Here is a 25,928-nt window from a genome sequence, read left to right on the forward strand (position 1 = left end):
TCACATAGCCTATTTTATCATGTCATGTGTTCTTATGGGAATTAGATGAATCCGACATTTAAGCACATAGTTGCACACAATACCGGTACCCTAGTCCATATAATATAACATGCAATTGTGCGCAGGTATGCACAGATTCGTCAAAATCTAAAATGCATAGGAGTTGGGAATAAAATCCAGTGCAGGAGAGCATTTAAGAATGTAATGTGCATGTAACAAATTAGGGCACATCGCAATCATAACCACAAAGTAACCTTCGTATTGTAGGCATCGAAGTCTATTTTTATGCATCACATCAATATTCAACGAAGCATACACAACGTAGTTTTAGACGTTACTCTAAATGAAAGTTTGGAGTTTCATAAATTGTTTCTCCCAACACCACACACACACACACACACAGCATTGAGAAATGAGAAATGAGAAATTCCTCCAACATTTATTGATAATTTTCTTACACTGACTACCAAGTCCAAAATCTACTATGCAAATATGCTCAAGGGGCCAGTCTGGTTTGAAGAGTCCAGTCCGTTCTCGGCATTTTGCAGCCCTGTCATCCATTGCCTGTCAAAAATATTTCTTTTAACTTTCATTTTATGAAATTTTCCAAGCGATATTGATTCATAAAGAACAAAAATCTTGCAGAATTAATGTCTAGATTTGAATTTGACCGGCACAAAGAAAAGACTGAGAAATTAATTAAAGGCCTTTCTACATCCATTTTTTTACGAGTTGAGAATGGCAATAAACGGGTTTCCCACAATTTCATCATGGATGGCCAGCCTGGGAAAAACTAAGATTGATATAATGCAAGATCATTTATTTACCTTCCAAAGTTGTTGCCTGAATCCAGTAGAATTGTCAATCTTTTTGCAGTTTTCATGAAATCACTGCAATGAGAACAAGGGAAGAAAGAGAACCATAAATTGTAAAACCAAAGAATCTATGGACTTTCCGTTATGTGAGTTTGATGTCACCAAATTACAACTGCAAATAAACATGATAATGAGAATACCTGAAAGGTTCATCTCCAGTATGTTTGACATTACCAGTTGCATCCTGGTATAGCACATGACATGGCGTCTCTGATCTTTCTATTCCAAACATGTTTGCAACCCTTTTGTATAGTTCTTCATAAGATCCAATAACGGAGAGGTCAAGATTCCGGCCTACATACTCCGACTCCATAAACACCTTACAATGACCAGTATCGAGGCCAAGTTCAGTCATGTGAAAACCTTGACGCCACGGAAACGCAACGCATGACAGATTTTCTGGAACCCATTGCTGGTCAAATGCAGATCTTTCTTTCTTCTCTGGAAAATTTACAACTTTTGAGACTGCATCACCGGAACAGCTACAAGCGATCTGCTGTTCAGTCAGTATTGGCTGGCCAAAGAGTACAAACTGGGGTGTCTTCAAATTATCAGTTTTATCTGATTTACTATTGGAATTCCCCATTGTCAACAAGCAAGAAACATTGTCATTGCTGTTTTTGTGGGTTGAAACCAAACCATCGGATAATTTACCATGCGGATCAAGCTGCTGCAAGCTGGACGGGAAAAGATCCAACTGCAGTTTGTTATGAAGGTAGAGATCCGATAATGGTATTCCAAATTGAGAATGCCTGGCTCCCTGTATGCCTGCAGGAATGTTGTCGGATAGACAACACAAAGGACTGCTGGGCCCTAGGGGGTTGCGTGAAAATGACGGCATTGAAAATTGGCCGTCGAGAGGGAAGTCGGGGTGTTGCGGAAACCGCAATTTCTTTCTTGGTGGTGAAAAGGGTGACATGTGAATGACAGGCATGTTTGATACCAACTCGACCAGCCATGGGCTGACGTGCTTCACATTATGCAGCAAATCTGGTTCATCCCATGTCACCTGCAAATTGGTTTGCAAAGAACAAGTAAGAAAAGAAAAATTACCGGAGTTAAACTGCATGAACTTTGCAAATGAGCCTTACACAGGTCTAGATAGATTCTACTTCTTTTGCAAATAACTCAATTATCAGTAAGTGCCTGCAGATTGTTAAGAGCAACAACAAACTTTGGAACTTTTAGGGAAAAAGATCATCAATTTCTAAATGATTTTAGAAGAGAAGAGACTAGGACAAGTGTCATAAATAAAATGGAACAGAATTCATATAATGTTTACTACAGAAAATTTAGTACAAAATTATCCTTCTCAAATTAACACTAATGAACGACAGCAGAAAAAGAAAAACAAAGATCAATATTTATTTTTACTATCAAGAATAAGTAAACAAAGAAAGTATATTTACAATATCCAAAATTTGATTAAGAAAAAGAAGTTGGAACAAGATTGAAAGTTGATTTAGCTTCCTAAAGCATTTTTTTAAGACACTAGATCTTAGGTTAGAAAACCATCATTATTTTATTCCATGTGAAGAAGCTTGATGCATCAGACATGAAAGATCAAAAACCAACTTAAAAAAATAATTTTCCAGCCAGTGTTTATATCATGACTATTATTTAATTAAATACTTCTTTCATGGAAAGAAAGCCCTTGGGGAAACAAAGAAAGGAAATTTTTGGAATAAAAATTGACCAAGAGGAATATTGTGCAAAGAAAAAAGCTTGAGACCCCTAAATTTATACATCATTGTGGACTACTCCATGTCATTTATAGATTGGCTTAAAAATCAACCACCTAAGATCCAACCCCTGCATGATGTGGTGAATTTTGGGTCATATTTTAGGGATCTCTAGTATTTCTCTTGCAGAAAACGCATCGCATAGTTTCTGTCAGTCAAGTAGTTAGGCTATATTCCATTAAACAAAAATATCCTAGAATATATTCTCATATAATGTTTAGAAACAATCACCTGAAAACTAAATTATGCTAGCATGTGACATTTATGCATACCGTATCATATTCTTTTTTCTAATAGCAACATGTGAGCCAGCATTGTATTCAAATCACAATTACAACCATATGGTCTTACAAGTGAGGTGGAAACATAAACATTTATTCCAACATTTCAAAAGCAATAGAGGTTTTTTTTTATTTTTTTATTTTTTTTTCTTCGGTGGGGCTAGCAACAATAAAATTTTCAGCTACTAAATGTTCAAAATGTAGGCATACAAGGAAAACACTCATCTATAAATACATTCTTGAACGAAAGAATATTACTTAAATGAACATTAGGGTTGCATGGAAAGAAATAGAAGATCCATTCTTGTTTAGCAATTACCTAAGATACCAGTGGAAAGTAACTCAGCCAGGATCTTAGGATTATGATTTTTTCTAAACTGTTTAACAAGTCCTTATGATTTAACATTCCCTAAAAAGCATCTGAGTTATCCAAATACCAAAAACAAGATTCATTGATAAATCGTAAAGAAATCAATACTACAGTATTTCAAAATAAGATCATTGACAAATTAAAGTAATATGCTAGAGAGATTTTACAATACCTGGAGAAGCCTCCATGGGGAATTAGGCCAGCGAATTGGGTCAGCAACCTGAACAGAAGCTACGGTTCCCATGAACCAGCTAATCCGGGAAGAATCCTCGGTTTCAAATGGCATTTTGAATCTCATCCCAGAGCACCATTGAATCCTCATGGAAGCCCTCACAGATGAAGCCTTAATGCAGAACTCTGGAGTGCTTGCCCGCGGGTAATAAACCACTTCAAATGCTTGTCCATTAGCTGCAAGTGTTGCAGCTTCAACAACCGCTTCAGGCCTCACTCTTCCCCTTCCCCTAAACCCACCACCAGAGTTCAAATTCCCATTAGACCCATTTCTCATCAGTTTGTTCTCATCTTCCCTCATAAACACTGAAAATGACCCATATGAAGAAACACAATTTCCAGAGCCAGAATTCCATCCGGAGGGAGACTCAGGGCCACCAGTAATTCCTCTCTTGGCCCGTCTGATTCCAACACACAAATCCCCATTCTCTGCCCCTCGTAAGAACACAATTGAATCGCCAGCAACAAGTTTCTTCTGGTTCACAAAACTACTCCACCCTGTTGTCAACAAATGCCTCCTCGGCGTTCCTCTGTAAATATGCCTAAATTTCCAAATTTCACCATGAACGTCCTTGGCAATTACGGTTTGAACGGGGGGATCAGCCGAGTAATCCAATCGGGGGAAGATAGTCTCCGCACAGTACCGAGGAACTGAGAATCCACCACCGTTGTTAGCATCCGATTGAGTCAATGTTTTGGCGAAAGAAGCAGGTTTTTCAGGGGATTCGGATCCATTACTCCCCAAAACCCCATCATCGTCATAATCAAGCTCGTTGCTTCTCATAGGAATTAACCTAATTTTCGCATAAACTTCATCAGTTTCAGCATCGGCCATGAATTTCACTGCAGTAACTCTGCAGAGGATCAGAGCCGGAAGCCTCGGCAAGGCCCCGAAATGGACGGTTGTGAGGGCATGCTCGGCGTGGCCCTGAGGAAAGTAGAAAACTTTGGAATTCACAAGAGGCATTTGAACCATTCCTCCGGCACAAGCATGCCATAGTTGAGAATCCAAGCTTTTCTCCTCCACCTCCTTCATCTCTTCTTCCTCGCTTTCTTTCAAATGCAACCTTTTAGTTCAATAGAGCAATCAAATTGTGTTCTTCCAAACGAATAACCAAAATCAAACCTTCGCTGTTCTTGTGAACAATCAAACATCAACAAAAACCTAAAAACAGAGTGAAAAACAACACCAATACATTAGATTTCATATTTACATATAAGAAATGTGTTTTGAGAAAGGGAATAAGATTTCTGACCTATTATATATGCTACAGAAGATCGGAGCAACAAAATAAAAATCTTCAACAGAACCTTACACTATCACCTCTCTCTCTCTCTAGTTTTTCTCTCTAATATTTATTCCAATACTAGCGAGCGAGCACAGTCCAATAGTCTGTTGAGCTCCTTACCGTTAAGCCTTGTTCAGATTCCAAGCATTTACTGTTCACCGTTATATCAGATGCATCCGTTATATCAAATGCATAGAGACTGGAATTATAAGTATATTCAGTGTCTTCTTCACAGAGTAGCTTTGAAATGCAAGATCTGTAACACTACAAATCTGAGATTTCTCTCAGATTAACGAGAAAGAGGCTTGAAAACACTCGGTGATGATGATGATTTGCATGTTCAAGTCCATATTTGATTAGCAGTGATCAAAACCAGAGTTTGGAACAGAGAGCTGCTTTCATGACCCATCAGAGAGGTCTGATGATATGCTGCAGAGATTCAGAACGCTCCAACACCCAAACAACACCCAAACGACGCCATTTTATGGAGCAGAGATCTTCGGCATCGCAACAGTCCAAAGCAAGAGTTGAAGATCAGGTCTCTCTCTATCTCCCTCCCTTTCGTGTTTTTTGTTTTGTCCTTATCTCTTTTTCTACTTCTCTCAGATCTGTTGGCATAGAGACCGATCGATCCATCTCTCTTTCTTTCTCTCTCTGCTTTCTTTTTCTAGAGCCAAACTAACAAAATAAGTAATAATTTAATACTTACAGAATATTACATTGGTGTTTGCTAAAATAAATTTTAACAGTAGTGTTATAGGTATAAATTAATATATTAATACATAAATTTATGACTTCATTTATCATCATATATATATATATATATATATATTTTTTTAAATAATATTTTTTTCATGCTTGACAGAGTCAGACTAGTATGTATTTTCTTAAACACATATAAAATTTTACACAAACTCAAATTTAAATTAAAGTTTGGCATATTATAAAAAAATTAAAAAGTTATAAAGTTAGTCAAAAAGTTAAAAAGTTAACACTATTCATCAAAAGTCAACAATTATGGCTACACAACTCTCAATTCTAATTTTTCCCTACAAAATAATTTTTATAATTTTTTATTACACATTTTTTTTATAAAAAGTCAAAAAGTTAACCCAAACATCCATATTTTCTTCTTCAATTTTTTAGACCAAAAAGATAAAAAGTGCACTTATTTATGACACCCCAAACAACCCCTTAATTTAAATTATATTAACTTTACGGATTTTATATCAACTCTATTTGACAAATATTTCTTTTCATATATTTTTATAGTAAATTGAGATAATTCACAAACTCAATATTAATTTTACGTTTCACTTTTTTTCTTCTTAATTCTTTTAAGAATATTAGAATTTTTTTTAATGTTAAATTGCCTTTTATTTTTTAAATTTTTTCATGCATTATTTTATACCAAATACCAATTCTATATTATTCTATATTATGGATTTGTAATTTAAATTTTATAGTGATTATATATATTAAATTATATTTTATTTCTTACACTATTTTATATAATCACAACTCACAGAAAGAAAAACCTGCATAATAATGATATTCTCGAGAAACTTCAAAAGCTAGAATTTACTGTTTGGGTCACTTTTTCAATTGGTAAACAATAAGTTTTTTTTTGTTTTGACATAATATTATAGACGATTAATCACTTTATACATTAATATGTATCTATCATTTGGATGCTTTTATTAATTATTTTTTGAGTTTAGATGTTGTTATATGATTATTTCTTGATTAGTCGTTGTTGAATTTTTTTTATATAGTTGATATTTTAATTTAATTAAGAGTGTTTATTTTACAATCTTATAATTTTATATATATATATATATATATCATATAAAATCATTATATGATAATCTAACTACAACATATTTAATTTTTTTAATAAATTTTATATAATTTCAATTTCTACATATTTTTATTTTCCAAATGAATATAAAAGAAAATTTAATTAGTTATAATTACTTTTAATTTTATGTTACTAATTTTTCTTCTAATTTAACTATTATTTTTAATATCAAAATACATATTTATTTTACTATTTTATGATTTAATATATATCATACAAAATTATTATATGATAATTACACTTTTATAATACGATAGAATTAAAATTATTAAAATGCACAAATAATTTAACTAAAATTAATATATATAAGTATTCAAGTAATAATTTTATAGAACGATAGTCCCAATATTATCAAAATAAATAATTAAAATTATACTTTAATTTTAATTTTAAATTAAAATTAACATTATTTTTTTATAACACATATCTTACCATCAAATTTTTTTTTTTTTTTAAATAACACGTGCAATGCACGGCAATTGCTAGTATCATACAAATTATAAAAATTTAAAATTTTTAAAATTATGTCACATCATCCGTTAGTACACTTATTAATATATCAATCGATACATATAATATTATTTAAATTTTAAAATATATATTAAATTTTATAATTTTAATATAATTATATTAATTGTTTTAAAAAATTTATTTTATACAATACGTAACTCTTTTCATTTTATAATTCAATAGCTAAGTAAATAAAAAATAATGTTGTAGTATTTTCAGATGAAAAGATATATATTTTTTATGAGTCATGTTAGTAAGGCTTATTTTGACAATTCGGTTAAAAATTGTTTTATTGTCTTTTTTAAATTATATTATTTTTTACTTTCTTACATAATTTTTTTTTAGAAAAAGTAAAAAAAAAAAACTAACTTTTTATTTCTCAAAAACAAGCCTGAGTGTCCAATGTTCCTGACACATGACACATGATATTTATTATTTAATTTAAAAATCATTAAAACAAGCAATAATAATAATGGGTTGTTTGGGGTGTCTTAAATAAGAGAAAAAATATAGATATTTGGGTTAATTTTTTAACTTTTTATGGAAAAAAAAATGTATTAAAAAATTGTATAAATGGTATGTAGGGGAAAAATTAAGATTGAGAGTTGTGCAGCCGTACTTTTTGACTTTTGGTGGATAGTGATATCTTTTTAACTTTTTTAGTAACTTTTTTGCAAGTTAAAAAAAAAGACAAAAAGTTACTCAAAAAGTTAAAAAGTTATCATTATTCACCAAAAGTAAAAAATTATGACTGCACAACTCTCAATCCTAATTTTCCCCTACATACTAATTTATATAATTTTTTAATACACATTTTTCTATAAAAAGTCAAAAAGTTAACCAAACATCCATATTTTTTTCCTCAATTTTTTAGTCCAAAAAAATAAAAAATACACTTATTTAGAACACCTCAAACAACTCCTTAATTTAATGAGTTGCTAAAATTAATAATTTATCAATTTAATGAATAGTTGAAATTAGAAACTTATCAAATTCGAGATGATTATCCACCTTAATTAATGACTCAGGGTGTTTATCCTTATGTCTCTATTCCAGTTTCATTAGTTTATCTATTTAACTTTATTAAAAATGAAGTTAATGTAATTATACTAAAATATAGCGTAGGACTTGTTGTAAAAACACAAAAATATATCCAAAATTTCAAAAATGCTTTAGAGCTCTAATATAGGAGCTCTAATAGCTCTAATGGGAATGTAGGACCCACTCTGATGTGATGTTTGTGTTTTTTTTTTTTTTTTTTTTTTTTGCTTGGACACATCACTAGAGCTCAAATTAAAGCTCTAGATTTAGAGCTCTCTAGCATCTCCCCCAAAATTTAAATTGTGTGAATAAGATTCATTATAGGGGTGTGGTCCACAACACAATAAGCCTTCATCTACAACATATACTAATTTTCTTGGCAATTTTTATGATAAAAATTTTGGAATTGTAGCATTAGTGAAAAAATTAAGATAATTTAAAATATATATGAACGCCACAACTTTTGAATAATTTTATTAGATTCTCATAAAATTTTAATTAACATGATACATAGTCCCCTTTTTTATCTGTAATTTATTAATCTCACATATGAAAAATATTGATATCGTCATTTTTTCCTCATTAAATTATATATATGTTTATTTTATTTATCTGTATGTCTTTACACTATTTACACTAATTTTAGTCTTTTTAATTTTTCTAAAAGGAGGTGGCATAATTATATCAAGGGATTGTTATTGATAAATCTCATTTAGAAGTGCTCTAATCCAAAAAGTTCATGAAGAAATTTTTTGACCCACTTAGTCCATGTATTTATAGTTTATTCCATAAAGTTCTTTTTTTTTATTCACACTATTTTCTTAGACTCTCATACCCTTATATTTAATGTTGGTATTTAATGTTAGAGGAGGAGAGAGAAGGGAAAGGATAAGGCATAGAAAATTTCATACACAAATTAAATAACATTGATATTATTATTTTATATTATTATGTAATGTGAATATATTTTTAATTGATAACACATTAAAAATAATGTGAACATTCTTTCTCATGTGATGTGAATGTATTTTTAATGTAATCTGATGTGAACATTCACATTCACGTCATTTGATATGAACATTCACATTATCACATACAGTCATGTTTATATTCAAATGAAAGTTGAGATTTGTGGTTGTGTAATTTGATATAATGCTGATGTGAACATTAACATCACCTTTATCACACGTCGTCATCTGATGTGAACATTCACATTCACATCATCTAATGTGAACATTCACGTCATTACGTAAGAATGGGGGGTTACTGTTGTGCTAAAGGCATAGCAGTGACTGTTGTGCCTCAATTTGAGGTGTATTATGGGCTTATTTTTATGATTCGAACCATTCATTTTGTAGGATTTATTGAGTACTTCATGCCTGTCAAAAATCATATTAATTGGATATTAATTATATAATCAAATTGCATATTTTTTATACTATTTCTGAAATGAAAAACTTATTGTTTATTTTTTTGATATTAATCGGATATCAATAAGTATATGATTGGTAATCAAGAAAATAAACAATAAGTTTTTTCTTTTGAGAAATAGCATAAAAAATATGCAATTCGATCATATACTTATTGATAACCGATTAATTTGATTTTTGATAGGCATGAAATACTCAACAAACCTTACAAAATGAACAGTTTGGATCATAAAAATAAACCCAAAATATGCTTCAAATTAAGGCACAACAGCCATTGTGTCTTTAGCACGGCAGTGACCCCAATTCTCATTATGTATAGTCAATATTTAGATGCATGAGAACTACTAAAATATAATGACAATTAATAAAAAACTATGTTTAATTTTTTGTGTGTAATATATATCAACATTAAATAGTGGTGTATAGATAATGCATTTTGTTGGAGTCAATGGTCATAGGAACTACCAAACAATATTAAATGTCAACATTAATGAAAGTAAGAGAGATTGAGGGTGTTTTAGTCTTCTTATCTCAAATAGGACTTAATGGAATCGTAAAAAAGAATATGGGTTGGATGAAATAAAACTCTTATGAACCAGATTTACCAAAAAAACTCCTTAATATCAAATATGTAAAATTTGTTATATTATTTCCAAATTTTCGAAGATATCACTCTATTTTGTTGTGAGTTTTAAAATACAATTTTTGAATATTTTACTTTTCAAATTTTGTGTATTTTGTGATTTTTTTAAAAAAAATTAGTCAATTTTTATTTTTATTTTTAAAATGCATCTAACCTAGATGCACTAAAAATAGTTTAATTTTTCAAAAAACTTTTTTATATATATTATTTTTAGTGATTTTTTTAATCAATTCTTTATACTTTTTAGATACACTTAATCAAGATGCATCTAAAAAATAAAAATAAATTGACTAAAATATTTTAAAAAATCAGTAAAAAAAATTGATGAAAATTCAAACAAAAATTGTTTGCATTTTTGTTCGGATTTCATTTGCTTTTTGTATTTTTTTTTTTCATATTTTAGTTAAATATTTTTTACTTTTTAGATGCATCAAATGTTGATGTATCTACAAAATAAAAAACAAAAATTTAACTTAAATATATAAAAAAATAAAATTCAGTAAAGACAAATGAAAACTCGTTTAGAAATAATTTCTGAAAATTGTAACCAAACAAAATCACTAAACACAAAAAATATATAAGAAATACAAAAATTTAGCCCATTTTCGTATTTTTTGTATTTATTGAATTGTTTTAAATTTTTCACGAATTTAGTTCATTTTTTAAAAAAATATAAAAAATTCACAATTTTTTTTTTAAATAATGTATTTGAAAATTCAAAATTAAATTTACCCAAAAATTATGGTTGTATTTTGTCGCCATTGTCACCCGCTCTTGGAGTATTTCTTGTAGTATTGTACTGCTGTGAAATCAGAGCACAACAGTCACCACATCAAACAAAAATTTAACCCTGGTTAAAAAGTAAAATCTCGTTGTCAGTTCAACCCCACGGATAACTGGCCCTTCTGGCTAGGGCTACCAAGGCAAGGCTCGTGCTTTTAACAGTGCAATTTGATTTGTGGGTGGCATTCACGGTCCTTCAAGCGCGTGCTTTTCTAAGTGGGTTGGAGGAGTTGTGTTAATCGGTCATCTTTTGGTTCAGCGTCGAGGGGAGAGAAGAGAAGGCGTATACGTACTACATGGTGGACCTCCGTGGTTGGCTTGCACAAAGAGCTTATGAGAAAAATTATACAATATTTTTAAAATATCACGTATTTATATTTAAAAATTATTCATCATATATTATGTTCTTTTATGCTTTTAATAAATTATGAACTTTTTTCACCAATCATAACTATCATATTATTCATGTTATCTACGGGTATACATAAATAATCAAAAATTATATTATAAAATTAAATAATAATATAAAATTTATCTAATATATGTAGTAAAAATAATTTATAATCAATTAAACATATGTCATAATTAATAAAAAATTAAATAACAAATTACAAAAGTTATATCTATGATAAAATATAAATACATTTCATTTTATAAATTTTGTAATTTTAGTTTACCATATGATAGTAACAAATTACATTTGTTAATATACTAATATTTTAGTATTTTCATTATTAAAAAAAATTAAAATTAAAATTAAAAAATACTAGTTGAGAGTTTGAACCTTAAAAAAACCCTATTGAATTGCAATTATATATAATATTGATATAGATTATTTAAAATTGAAAAATATAAATATGAATTACTCAATCATAATATATGTAAATCTATATATATATATATATATATATAAACGTTTAATGTGTATCAAAATAATGAGTTTTGATATGTCCGTTAAGTAGTAATGATCATGGTGAGAAAAAAATATGTTACAAAATTTTAATTATATAAATCATTTTATACTTTATGGTGAAGAATTTAAAACATTTTAATAAAAAATATTTTACGGCGAAATATTGTTTGATTGTGTGATTTATTAATTGTTATTTTTTAATTGGAAAACTCCCTTTTAATAAAAAATATTTTACAGCGGAATATTGTTTGATTGTGTGATTTATTAATTGTTATTTTTTAATTGGAAAACTCCTTGTTTGTTTAAGTGTAGGAATGAATGATTTTAGGAAATTATTTTAGGAATGAAAAATGCATTCTTTGTTTAAAAAAGAAAGTGTATGAGTGTGTGATTTATTAATTATTTTTTAAAATTAAAAAAATCAAAAAATTTAGATTGATCAGTACTCGGAGCTTTCATATTTCTTCTCACTAAAAACTTCCTTTTGTTTATATAATATATGAATTTACATAAATATCTTAGCTTCTATTTGGAAAGTTGAGGTTGAAGCTTTTTTTTGTTAAAATAGTCACACAAAAAAAATAGATTTTTTAGCTCAATAAGATAAAATATCACATCCAATTCATGATCGTTATATTTTTTCTTTTACAAAAAGTCAAAAAAGTTCTTCCCAAATGAGGCTTTTTAACCCCAAGCTAAAATAGCTAAAAAACTAAAAAGTCAAAAAGTTAACCCACTTTCCAAACGAACTCTTAGGGTACCATGTGAACATATTCTAGGGATACTTAGGCTTCGTTTGAAAACAATTTATTTTAGTAACTTTTTGAATTTTAGGCTTCGTTTGAAAACAAATTATTTTAGTAACTTTTTGAATTTTTGGCTAAATATGAGGTAAAAAAATAATAATATGTTTAGAATGACTTTTTGATTTTTTACGAAAAGATATGCAAAAAGTAGAAAGAAAAGAAAATTTGTGACTTTTTGGTATATGTTATAGATTTTTTGATTTTTTGTAATAATTTTTTGACTTTTAAAGCTAAAACAAGCACATGCCAAACGAGGCCTTAATAATCATCAGGTGATTATCAGAGGGTTTTGGGACAAATGTTTTATATTATTTATTATTTATTACTCATTAATATTTATTAAATTCACTTAAAAATATAAAAAAAAATTGATATTAATTTCTACTATTTCAATTAATAAATATCAATAAAGCAAAAACATGGCATAGGGTTGCCAAATAATTTTTTAGTTCATATGGGTGGGTCACTCTGATTTAATTTGTTTTTTGTTTACTCAAGTATATTTTTTGTGGAGAAGTTATATTTTGGGATACTTGTTCATAAATTATTTTTCATTTATTCCAAATTATTTTTCGGGTAAATTATCAATAGACCATAATAATTAGATTTAATTCTCATCAAATTCTATTAAAAGTAAGTCTTAATAAAATCATCGTTAAAAATAATTTTTTTTGACGATTTTTTACATGTCACTAAAAATTGATAATTAATATTTTTTTTATATAGTTTTTGTAAATTATCGCTAAAATTTATAATTAATGACATTTTCCTGCGATAAATTTTTCAAACTGTTATTGAAAGTTGAAAAGTAGTGACTTTTTGTGACATTTATTTAAATTGCCGCTAAAACCTATAATTAATGATATTTTTTGTGATAGTTTTCAAACTGTCCCTGAAAATTAACAATTAGTGACTTTTTTAATAATGTTTAATGAAAAATGCCATTAATTATCATAAGATCCATTAGATAATAAGTCCACCTATTAGGACTTACAAGCAAGTCCCTCTTATTTTTTATGATCCAATAAGTTTTATGGGTGACATAATTATCAAAATACCCTTAATAATAATATTCACATTAACAGTGTACTGTTAATATAAATGTTCACACCGTTAATGTAAATATTCATATTGTGAAATATAAATATTCATATCACTAAGTTGCTAACCGTTTAAAAAAAATATTTATAAGGATAAAATTATTTATAAAATACCTTAAATATGAGAATTAGAAATTAAGATTTAATTTATTAAATGTCTAAATAATAAGACTTTTTGGAATACAAGAATATGCTATAGATTAATTAGGATACAAATAGTTGAAAAATGATTTCATAATGAAAAGTGCTAGATATATCAAAATTTTTACCAAATGTCTCACATGGATGTGGGACCCACACTATGTGTTCATCCATGTGGGTCCCACACCCATGTGAGACATTTGATAGAAATATAGTATTGGTCTCACACCCATATGAAATATTTTGTAAAAATTTTGATAGAACTTTTAGGATCTCTACCATTATCTTTTCCTAATAAATATCCCTTATATTTTTATACCATTTATTACTTAATATTTATTAAAGCCTTTTTTGAAAAGTGTCAAAAAAATAAGCTTATTAGCTTATCAAAAATACTTGGGAGCTCTAATTAGAACCACCACTAATGATGTGGCAGTGGGTGGGACCCACTGCCACAATGTATGTTGTGCTTTGTTTTTGTTTTTGTTTTTTTTTTTTCAATTTCCACCTCACTAATAGTGGATTTAGAGTTCCTTATTTAGAGCTCTAAATCATTGCTGTTAGCTTGTTAGTGTTCGTTTGAGATGTGAGTTTGCTTTTTAACTTTTTGGCTATTTTGGCCTATGGATAAAAATCCTCGTTTGAGATGGACTTTTTGATTTTTTTGACTTTTGTAAGAGAAAAAATATAACGATTATGAGTTAAATGTGATGTTTTGTCATATTGGGTTACAAAGCCTATTTTATTTTTTTATAGCTATTTTAGCCAAAAAGCTTGGGGCTTATTCTTCCTAAGCGAGTTCTTAGGGGTTGTTTTAGATTAGTATATTTTTTTGATTTTTTACAAAAAAACGTAAAATATGAGTTAGGTTTGAAATAATGTGGTAGATAAATGATGTGACTTAAATAAGATGATTGTGACCCATATGCTATTTTAGCACATGCCAAAAAAACCTTAGATCACATTATCTCTCTACTTTTTGCTCATCTTTTCGTAATAAGTAAAAAAATTAACTTTTTTAATACTTCCCAAAACAATTCTAAGATCTCGTTTGGAAACAAATTATTTTAATAATTTTGTGACTTTTTACATAAAAATATACAAAAAAATAAAAAAAATAATATGATAATTTATAATAACTTTTTGACTAAAATATACAATTGTGAAACGAGGCTTAAGTTGTTTGTAAAATGTTCAATAAAAAAATACGAATCTCACTATTTTATTTTAATCAATAAAAATCTGAAACACCACATTAGACTTGTCCTAGAATTATTAAATAATTTTTCATACTTTTATAAAAATTATTAGTCAAGAAGATTATATCATCATACTGATTTGGTGTGGCACACCAGGGGTGCCAAGCAAATGAAATTCTGTCCCGTATAGAAGGGAGGGCATTCATAATAAAGGGATTAATAATGAGGGGATTGATAGTGAATAATTATTAAATTATTTTTATATAAAATAATAAAATAAATAAAAAAATATAAAAAATTAAACATTAATATTTCAAAAAAAATTCTCAATATATAAAAAATAAAAAAAATAAAAAATTTATAATCTCCTCACTATTTTTCTAATACTATCTGTATCTCCTCCTTACCAATCCCCCTTCCAAGGAGACAACTAATACCAAGGGATTAATAGTCCCCTCCCCATCTCTCAAAACAAACACTCCATTAGTAATACCAAAAAATTAGTAATCACAATCTCCTTTCTATAACCCAAAATAAACGGGGTCTAAGTGGAGTGGTAGTTATTTTTTTTAATTAATAACACATTGACAAAATTTCTATAACTCTTCTATATATTGGGATTTTTTTTTTTCCATGTATTGTTCTCGTCGGTCGAACACTCCCGATGATATTATATGCGGACCATGGAATAACTTCTATTTTTGGGTACAGTTTCGTCACTTTCGTAGGGGAATGAAGTGAGTGCGGTTGGGGCCACTGTCCTGAATTCCGATGTGGACGTCCTGTTAAAGGGCCAGTGGGTCCTTGACATGTAAGACTCCTCCTCTTTGTTAAATGAGAAATTACCAGAAGTAGGTCTATTTGGGAAAAATAATGGTTATATTTGGTTAGATGTTCAAATTATAATTTCACCGTTTAGTTTTAGTATAGTGTTTATTTAGAGTTTTTAAAAATTAATTCTATACTTATTTTTGAAAATTCTTTTCAAGACAGGAAAATTTAAGTTTACCGGTCGTCCTTTCGGATGTCAGGTCGATTGTCCTCCCGGACATCCGACTGGTTGACCGGTATAGTATAATTTTTTTTATTTTTTATTTTTACAATTGACACTTGCTATTTTTTATATTTTAAATAAAAAATTTTAGAATTTTTTATTTTTTTTATTAATTTTGAATAGAATTTTGAGTTATATATTTGGTTATAGGTTGTAAATTTTTGTATCAAATATCATATGTCACATTAAAAATTTCTCACTTAGGTCAAGTTTGGCATAACCTAAATAATACGAAAAGTCAAAAAGTCACTATTCTATTTAAGTCACATCATCTTATTTAAATCATATCACTCCTCTAACACATCACATCAAACCCAACCCATATAAGCCAATAAGTCAAAAAGTGTATTTTTTTAAAACATCCCAAACTAACCCTTAATTCAAAACTCTTTTCAAAACTCGTTTACCAAACAAATTTTTCACACTCAAATCATAATTCCAAAACTCACAAACTCAAAATATAATTCCATTCTTAAATCATATTTAGAAAACTCTAGCGGGTGCTATCAAAAATTAAACAGCATTTTTTAATAAAAATCTTCTAGTGATTTTTTTAAAATTTTGTCGCAAAAATTATTTTTTCAAGAGTTTCGAAGGCTAGAAGCATAAATAATATATATATATATATCTAAAGACAAAAAAATAAAATTAAAAGCTATTTTACATTTCTATTTTTTTTTTAGTATTTTCCAATCTAGGACTGAAAAGAAAATGTTTTTTATAAAAAAATTTTAAAAAAAAGTTCAACAAAAAATTATTAAGACAAATATTAAAACAATTTCTTGAGATTGTTGGTATTGTTAAAAAATATATAAAATATGTATAAAAATATTTTGTGATATGTAAAAAGTGCATTGAGTTTATAAATATTTTGTCATTTTATATTTCTTAAAATTATCATTAACAATATGCAATTATCAAATGATAGTTCTATATACACCAATTAGTGTATTAATTAGTGTATCAATACTAGTTATGACATTATTATTGATCTCATTCATTAATCACATTACAAATATTAAAAATTTCTTAAATTATCAAACGGTATGTTGCCTAACCAGCTCTCAATTGTTCAACCAATTTAAGATTCACAGAATTAAGTATGTTTGCTCTTAAATGCAGGGCATAAGTGTGTGTGGCTCATGAGAGCAGCATGGGTCATACAATTGTGTGATTTTTTTTTTTTTTTTTTCAGTACATTAAGAAGGTGAGAGGAATTTTCTTTTTTAACTTTTGATCAATTATGGCTTCTAAAGGAACTAGGACAACACCAATAAATTTTCTTGTTAAAAAGCACTGCAGCAAATTTGGAGGATGCACTAAAAAGGAATATGAATTTTTTCCCCTTTTGTTTGATTTTTTTTTTTTTTTTTTGGAACAAAGAGACGCCAAGAGGCTTACAGAACGACCAAAGAAAGAAGAGATAATGGATAAGGAGGGTTTACAGCCCATTCCAGAGGTAGCAAGCCTTTGAGGTTTTGAGAAGCAACCAAATAAACAACTCGGTTAGCAACTCTAGAAGACCAAGAGAGGATATCTAGCTTTGCAAATGAGCACAATGAATATCATGGATGATCGCTTGATAGTCCCAAAGGGGAATCAATTTAGACACACGTTTGAGTATTGAATTTTGACCTCAAAACTAAATCAGATCTCTTCATCGAGATCCTGAGAACTAAGTCGTAGAGCATGTGAAGAAATAGAGAAATCCAACACATGTACACAGAAAGATAACAAGATTGGCGGCTCATCCATCTGTGGGCACTCCGACAATCAAGTCAGTCAATTATCTCTCAAAAATATCGGCTCAAAATAACAACATAACTTAGACCCACATGGGTGCCTCTTTTATATAGTGATCAATGTCTACTTTTCTCTAAAAGTTTTACTTCATAAGACTATTCTTTACAACGATATCACTTATTCAAGATTTCTCCTATTTGAATAAAGATCAACTCTCTCAAGAGTCCAACCTCACCCAAACAGGTAATCTGATATAATCCAGGACTCTTTGTCCTCTATCCGAATATCTTGGACTCTAGTATGATCATATCATACCTCGGCAACGTTTGACCACACACGTGGCACCTTGGCTAACATACCTTAGACCCGCGAGGGTGCCTTCTTTATATAGTGATCAATATCTACTTTCCTTTAAAAGTCTTACTTCATAGGGTTTTACCTTTTACAAGAATATCACTTATCCAAGACTCCTCCTATTTGGATTAAGATCAACTCTCTCAAGCGTCCAACCTATCCAAACAAGTAGTCTGATATCATCAAGGACTCTTGTCCTCTATCTGAATATCTCGAATTTCAGTATGATTGCATCATACCTCGGCAATCCTCGACCACCCATATGGCACCTTGGCCAACAACCTAGACCACGTGGACAATCCAAAATTATGTCTCCACAACACCATTTTAGACACACCCCTTTTATTTGATTAGAGTAAGAAATTTGAAAGAAAATTAACAGATGTTTGTTAAAGGGGAAATTCTACTATACACACTCCTTCAAAGGAGTGTACCATGTGCATCTATAGTTATGCCATTTTTTTTTTTTTTTAGTTATGACTAATGAGATCTTTAGTTATGCTTCATGTGATGTTTGATTATGATTTTTTTTAGTTAAGACTCAAAAAATATGAAATTATGTCATTTTCTTCTTTAATTATAAAGTGCATATAGTCTTTTCCTTATTAAAGAATTATTTTATTTTTCAATAAAGTTATATTATCATAACAAGTCATCGCTACTTTATTGACTCAAACTTGAATCCTCATCTCACTAGTACTTAAGTGTCCTATCATAATCACTTGGATTAGGGCCTCAAATCTTTTATTTAGTAATTGAATTAGCAATTTTATTATATTTTCTTGATAAATTCAAAATCTAAATAGTGTTTAGAAATTGTTAAATTTATATTTTGGATGACAACAATTGGTACCCATAGTAGCCGTCACTCGTGGATCGGTTCTTATAATGGCCTCGTTTGGGAAGTGGCTATTTTAGTAGGCTAGTTGGTTTTTTGGCTATTTTAGTGGCTATTTTAGTTTTTGTGTTTGGGAAGATGAGATGATTTTTTAGTTGGGTTATTGTATTGAAAAATGTGTTGAAATAATGTTTAAATTTAAAATGACAGATTTGTCTCTAACTTTTTATTTTTTGAAATTGATATAAAGAGGCAAAATGGTAATTTTCCCATTGATGTGTCACTTTCCGGCTGTGCCTACACTGTCCAGCGCAGTGCCTATTTTATTTTATTTATTTATTTATTTATTTTTTAAACTTGTGAACAGTGCCACTTTTTGGCTTATTTACCAAATGAGGCTATAATAGCCCCGTTGACAGCTTCCCAAACAGCGCCAGATATACGAGAATACATTTGCAATGGCAGTGGATTTAGGATTTTCTCTTTTTTTTTTTTGTTTTTTCTTCTTCTTCATATTCTAGTTTGTTTGATTTTATCATCTCTTATTATGGTTGGTTTTTGATGATTCAAACAGTCCATACATCACAGCCACATGATATTCACTATATTTTGAGCATTTATAAATAATAAACATACAATCTAATTAGTTTAGTTAGTTAATTTTTGTGTGTGTAAATTATTTATAAAAAATAATTAATATCTAAATCACATAATTTTATCATATTTCTTTTCAAAAAGAAAAAATGAACAAACATAATTCTAAAAATAGAATGTCAATTTTTTAAAAACAAATATATAAAATTATTTTGATATAATTATCAAATCTATTTAATTTTTTTTATTAATTATTTACATATATTTACAAAATAAATGATGTAAATTCTCAGAGTGGGCCCTCTAATAGGCCCAAGACTCTAAACTAGACCGGTCTATTTATTTTGCAAATTGGAGGGACAAGTCCTCGTTTGGAACTCTCTCGTTTCGTTAAAAAATTAAAAAGTTATTAAAAAATTAAAAAGTCAACAATTCATATCAAAAAGTCAAAAATTTTCTTTTCTCTCTACTTTTTGCACATCTTTTCATAAAAAGTCATTCCAAATGTATTAGTTTTTTTTTAGTTCATATTTTAATTAAATAGTCAAAAAATTACTAAATTAGTCTGTTTCCAAACAAGACCTAAATCCTCTTCTTTTTTTTTAATCTTCTTGATGTAGAAATGACGTGAAAAACAACCACATGGAGTGTAAGCGTGCAAAGACGGAAAAATATTTAATATTTTTCGAGTATTATGTGTTGTATTTTTTAATTAATCATCATTTAATATATTTTTTTATATTTTTCAATCATTTAATATAATATCTCATATATTTATTTTTTTCACTAATCATAATATTATATAATATTACGTGTCTATATTTCAAAATTACTGAATAATTATCCCATAAAGATGCAATTAACATTTGTTTTTTTGTGTGTTTAATTTGTCTTCCAATATGACAAATGAAAGGGTTGCAACAATCAAAGGGAACAATGAAAGGGAAGCGTTATCAGCTTGAATTTTTAGTTTATTTATTGTAACTAGCCGTTGATCTGTGCAATACACGCATTATTTTATTTTTTGAAAAAATATTTAATGTTATAATGTGTTATAAAAAAATAATTTTAATTATTTATTTTGATAATATTGGCGCTTTTGTTCTATAAAATTGTTATTTGAATACTTATATATATGTAATAATAATTTTAGTTAAACTATTTGTGTAATTTGATAATTTTAGTTCTATCGTATTATAAAAGTATAATTATCATATAATAATTTTGTATGATATATATTAAATTATAAAATAAATAATCATTTTGATATTAAAAATAATAGTTAAATTATAAGAAGAATTAGTAACATAAAATTAAAAATAATTTTAACTCTTTAATTTTATTTTATATTCATATGAAAAATAAAAATATGTAAAAATAGAAATTATATAAATTTTATTAAAAAAATTAAATATAAATATGTTATAGTTAGATTATCATATAATGATTTTATATGATATATATATATATATATATATATATATTAAATTATAAGATTCTAAAATAAACACTCTTAATTAAATTAAAATATCAACTATATAAAAGAAATTCAACAACGACTAATTAAGAAAGAATCACATAACAACATCTAAACCCAAAAAGAAAAAATAATGAAAATATCCAAATGATTGATATATCTTAGTGTGTAAAGTGATTAATCATCTGCAATATGATGTCAAAATATAAAAGAATTTACTATTCAACAATTGAAAATGTAACCCAATCAGTAAATCCAAACTTTAGAGATTCCTCGAGAGTATCATTATTATGTAGGTTTTTTCTCATGTGAATTGTGATTATATAATATAATGTAAGAAAGGAATTATAAAATTTAAATGATAAATCTGTAATATAGAGTTGGTATTGGATATAGAATAATGTACGGAAAAATAAGGGGAAAAAAAAGGAAGGCAATTTAGCATTTAAAAAAAATCTTAATACCCTTGAAAGAATTAAGCAGAAAAACATAAAAACGCAAAATTGGTATTGAGTTTGTGAATTATTTCAATTTACTATGAAAAACATATAGAAAATAAATATTTGTCAAATAGAGTCCATATAAAATAGGTAAAGTTAATATAATTTAAATTAATTTTAGATTTATATAGAACTCTATATGTAATTAAGAAAATACATACTGACGTGGATCTGTTAGAAAAAAGGAAACCCTTGTAATGTGCCACTTAAACATGAAAAAAAATATTACTTTTAATAATATATATATATATATATATATATAAAATAAAATAAAGTACAATGAATTGACAATTACATCATTAAGTTAAAATTACATATAAATTCTTAATGTGAGAGGAAGAAAAATAAATATACTTGCTTTGTTTAAAAAATTTCCATTCTCTTTTCATTCAAATTTTCCCCCACAATTAATTAGAAAATTGACTAATGACAAGAGTTAGTAAGGTAGGTTCATTTGTGATGTTATTTATTTCAAAGACAACTAGATTGCCTTCATTATCTCCTTCTAGGCAAATTGCAATAAAGATCTTTTGAAGTCATAGCATACCTAATTTGCAATATTAAAGTTAATCATTTTACTGAAGAAAGGCAGCTTAGCATGCAAATTTGCTCTCTCTCTCTCTCTCTCTCTCTCTCTCTCTAGTGCATTCAATGTCATTTTCCACTTGCAAGACAATTACCAAATAATTTGAAAAACACACACAAAAAAAAAAAAAAAAAAAAAAAAAAAGAAAGAAGAAGAAGACACAATTGTATACTATTTAAGCAATTGTTGTATATCGGTAAAAGGTGGGCGTGGTCAATATAAAGGGAAAAGTTATTAACACACTCAAGTTCAAATTTATCTATAAATTCTTTATCACATTCTTCTCTATGTTTATATTTTAAGATTCCTCTTTATTATAAGATTTATCTCTCTGACTCTAATCTTGTAATAAAGAGAACAAGAATATAGGATAAGAGGTAGTGAAAATTATTGAGAAAAACTACTCACATTATATAATTTCACATTGCATATCGCAAAATTATGAGATGAACAAAACAAACTTTCAATCCCAAGAAAATAACATGTTGAATAAAATACAGATAAAATATAAAATGGTTAAAGGAAGTAAACCGAAACCTGTGTGATCCCACAGTCTCCTTAAAATAGATTCGCCGCCTCACCGTTGGGTGCTGGAGGTACACCGGCATCTACTTCCCAGGATACGACGGTTTTTACCAGCTACAATAGAAGCACCTTTGATTAGCTTAGCGAACGGACAACGGCAGCACTCTCTCTCAGGAAGAAAATTATAGGAGAAGTAGACTGACAGTGTATGGATGTCAAGGAAAAATTCTATATCTCTTTTCAAGGAATATGACATCCTTTTATACACCATGGGGGAGAGGGGAGGAGCCTCTAGCCATCAAGGCTGGCAACTAATGCTAGTAAAACTGCCCAATCAATTTTGTAAAACTGATGAGCCTTAAATGTGTGAGTTATATACACATTTATGAGACAATTTCTTATTCAACCATTTTTCTTAAACAATTCCCCACATGAATAAAAATTGACCGAATACAGCAAACGCTCCACGTTTATCAACAAAGACTCGGAAAGAGAGAGAGCACATAGACTAACCCTGCATCAGAAAAGGTAGCTGTTGGCCTTGAACCTTTCGTAGTAAAAGCCTATCGGATTTACTAGCTGACCAGTGAATGTGATGTCTTGAACTGTTCTACCGTTTATGTAAACCAAGACAATAGAACTCACACAGGAGTTAGTCCAATCATTGTTCTTGTTCTCACTGGAGTGTCCGGTATGGCCCTGGAACACTAGCCTGGTTCTGTGAGTGTTTTTAAAGAATTCGGCCTTAGCAATTCTTAAAGAAGCGGCCCCACTTCGCACTTACATAGGTGACCTAGATACGATATTTCATTATACCACATCACTAAGGTCATTAAAAGCATTAGCTTAACCTTTCACCCCTACAGGGCATCACTGTATAAAGGAATGGGTAAGAGGATTTACCTCTTCAGTGACTCACCCGTTACACGAAGTTAGGTTGTCTCTTTGAACCTAGATCTTGGGATCTCCAGTCAACTAGGTTGGGTTTTCCGTTCCGGTAACCTTTACTAAAGGCCTTAACCCCATTCCTCTTGACGACTTTTCTACTAACTATCGAGTTAACCCTTTGGTTAGCGGATCCGCAATGTTGTCTTTAGACTTGACATAGTCTAGAGAGACAACTCCATTTGAGAGTAGTTGTTGTATGGAATTATGTCTACGACGGATATACCTAGACTTTCCATTATACATATTACTCTGTGCCCGGCCAATTGCTGATTGGCTATCGCAATGAATACTGATAGCTGGCACAAGTTTCGGCCAACGTGGAATATCCTCAACAAACTGGCGAAGCCATTCAGCTTCTTCAGTAGCTTTATCTAAAACAATAAACTCAGATTCCATCGTTGATCTCGAGATACACGTTTGCTTGGTAGATTTCCAAGACGCGGCTGCCCCTCCGAGGGTAAACACATAACCACTAGTGGATTTGGAATCTTTTATATCAGATATCCAATTTGCGTCACTATACCCTTCTAATACCGCTGGGTATCTGGTATAATGCAGTCCATAATCCAAGGTGTAACGGATATACCCCAACACCCGCATAATGCCCTTCCAATGAGTAGCATTAGGATTACTCGTGTATCTACTCAGCCTACTAACAGCGTAGGCGATATCCGGCCTTGTACAACTCATCAGATACATCAAACTCCCAATGACCCGAGAATATTCTAGTTGAGAGACACTCTCACCATTATTTGGTCAAATATAGACTTAAGTCTACCGGTGTCCTAAACATACTTGTATCTGACTTTCCAATTTTCTTAAGTATCTTATTAACATAATGAGCTTGAGAAAGTACAATACCACCAGATGTTCTGGTGATCTTAACACTTAGAATGACATCTGCAAGGCCCATATCCTTCATGTCAAACTTAGAGTTTAACAATCTTTTGGTAGCTTTAATCATTTCATCATTACTACCAATAATGAGTATGTCATCAACGTATAGACACAAAATGACATAACCTTTGTCAGTGTCTTTAACATATACGCACTTATCACACTCATTGATTTGAAACCCATTTGACAACATAGTATTGTCAAACTTCTCATGCCATTGTTTGGGAGCTTGCTTCAAACCATACAATGACTTGACAAGCTTACAGACTTTCTTACTTTTTCCTGGAGCTGAAAACCCCTCGGGTTGCTCCATGTAGATTTATTCATCTAAATCTCCATTTAAGAAAGCTGTCTTTACATCCATCTGATGTATTTCTAAACCACGTAAAGCTGCTATTGCAATCACCATGCGAATGGATGTAATCCTTGTCACAGGTGAATACGTATCAAAGTAATCCAGGCCTTCTCGCTGTCTGTATCCTTTGATAACTAGCCGAGTTTTATATTTGTCAATTGACCCATCCGCTTTCATCTTTCTTCGAAAGACCCATTTACTCCCCAAGGCCTTACTGCCTGGGGGTAGATCAACCAACTCCCAAGTATGGTTCTGTAAGATGGACTCAATCTCACTCTTAATTGCTTCTTTCCATAAAGGACTTTCAGGTGAAGTCACAGCTTCATGGAACGTTCGAGGTTCTCCCTCTAACATATAAGTCAAGAAGTCTGGACCAAAAGATTTTGTGGTTCTAGCCCTTTTACTCCTTCTTGGCTCATCTACTTCATCAGCTTGATCATCTACTTGATCAGTTATTTGATCAGCTGTTTGATCATCCATGTGATCATCTGTGTGATCGTCTTCGTGATCATCTATTTCTTTCATGGAACTCGGAACCTTGTCTTGGGGACGACACGTAAATACATCTTCAAAGAAAGATGCACTTCTAGATTCCATGATAGTATTCTTGTGTATATCTGAAATATTAGACTTGTGCACAAGAAATCTATATGCACTACTATTTTGTGCATAACCAATGAAAATACAGTCCACGATTTTTGGACCTATCCTAACCCATTTGGGTGTAGGTACCGCCACTTTTGCAAGACACCCCCACATTCGTAGGTATTTATATGAAGGCTTGTGACCTTTCCACAACTCATATAGAGCCTTGTTCACTTTCTTCCATGGTATTCTATTAA

At 29.6% G+C, this 25,928-nt stretch overlaps 1 protein-coding gene across 2 annotated transcripts; it reads right to left on the reverse strand.

The window, feature by feature from the left end:
- Positions 1–239: 239 nt before the first annotated feature.
- Positions 240–5,520, reverse strand: ARF10 (auxin response factor 10). Of its 2 annotated transcripts, none has more exons than XM_028214773.2 (5): positions 4,756–5,520; positions 3,441–4,664; positions 1,016–1,884; positions 828–890; positions 240–564 (listed from the first exon to the last, which is right to left on the reverse strand). In XM_028214773.2, exons 2-5 carry the CDS (start codon positions 4,533–4,535, stop codon positions 483–485), a joined length of 2,109 nt encoding a protein of 702 aa, XP_028070574.1. In that variant the 5' UTR covers positions 4,536–4,664; positions 4,756–5,520; the 3' UTR covers positions 240–482. The 2 variants fall into 2 exon arrangements, with proteins under 2 accessions (XP_028070574.1, XP_028070576.1); XM_028214775.2 differs by having other exon boundaries at positions 4,909–5,449.
- Positions 5,521–25,928: the final 20,408 nt, after the last annotated feature.

The sequence above is a fragment of the Camellia sinensis genome, chromosome 14 (assembly GCF_055761805.1).
Source record: "Camellia sinensis isolate YWXY chromosome 14, ASM5576180v1, whole genome shotgun sequence".
Lineage (NCBI taxonomy): Eukaryota > Viridiplantae > Streptophyta > Magnoliopsida > Ericales > Theaceae > Camellia > Camellia sinensis.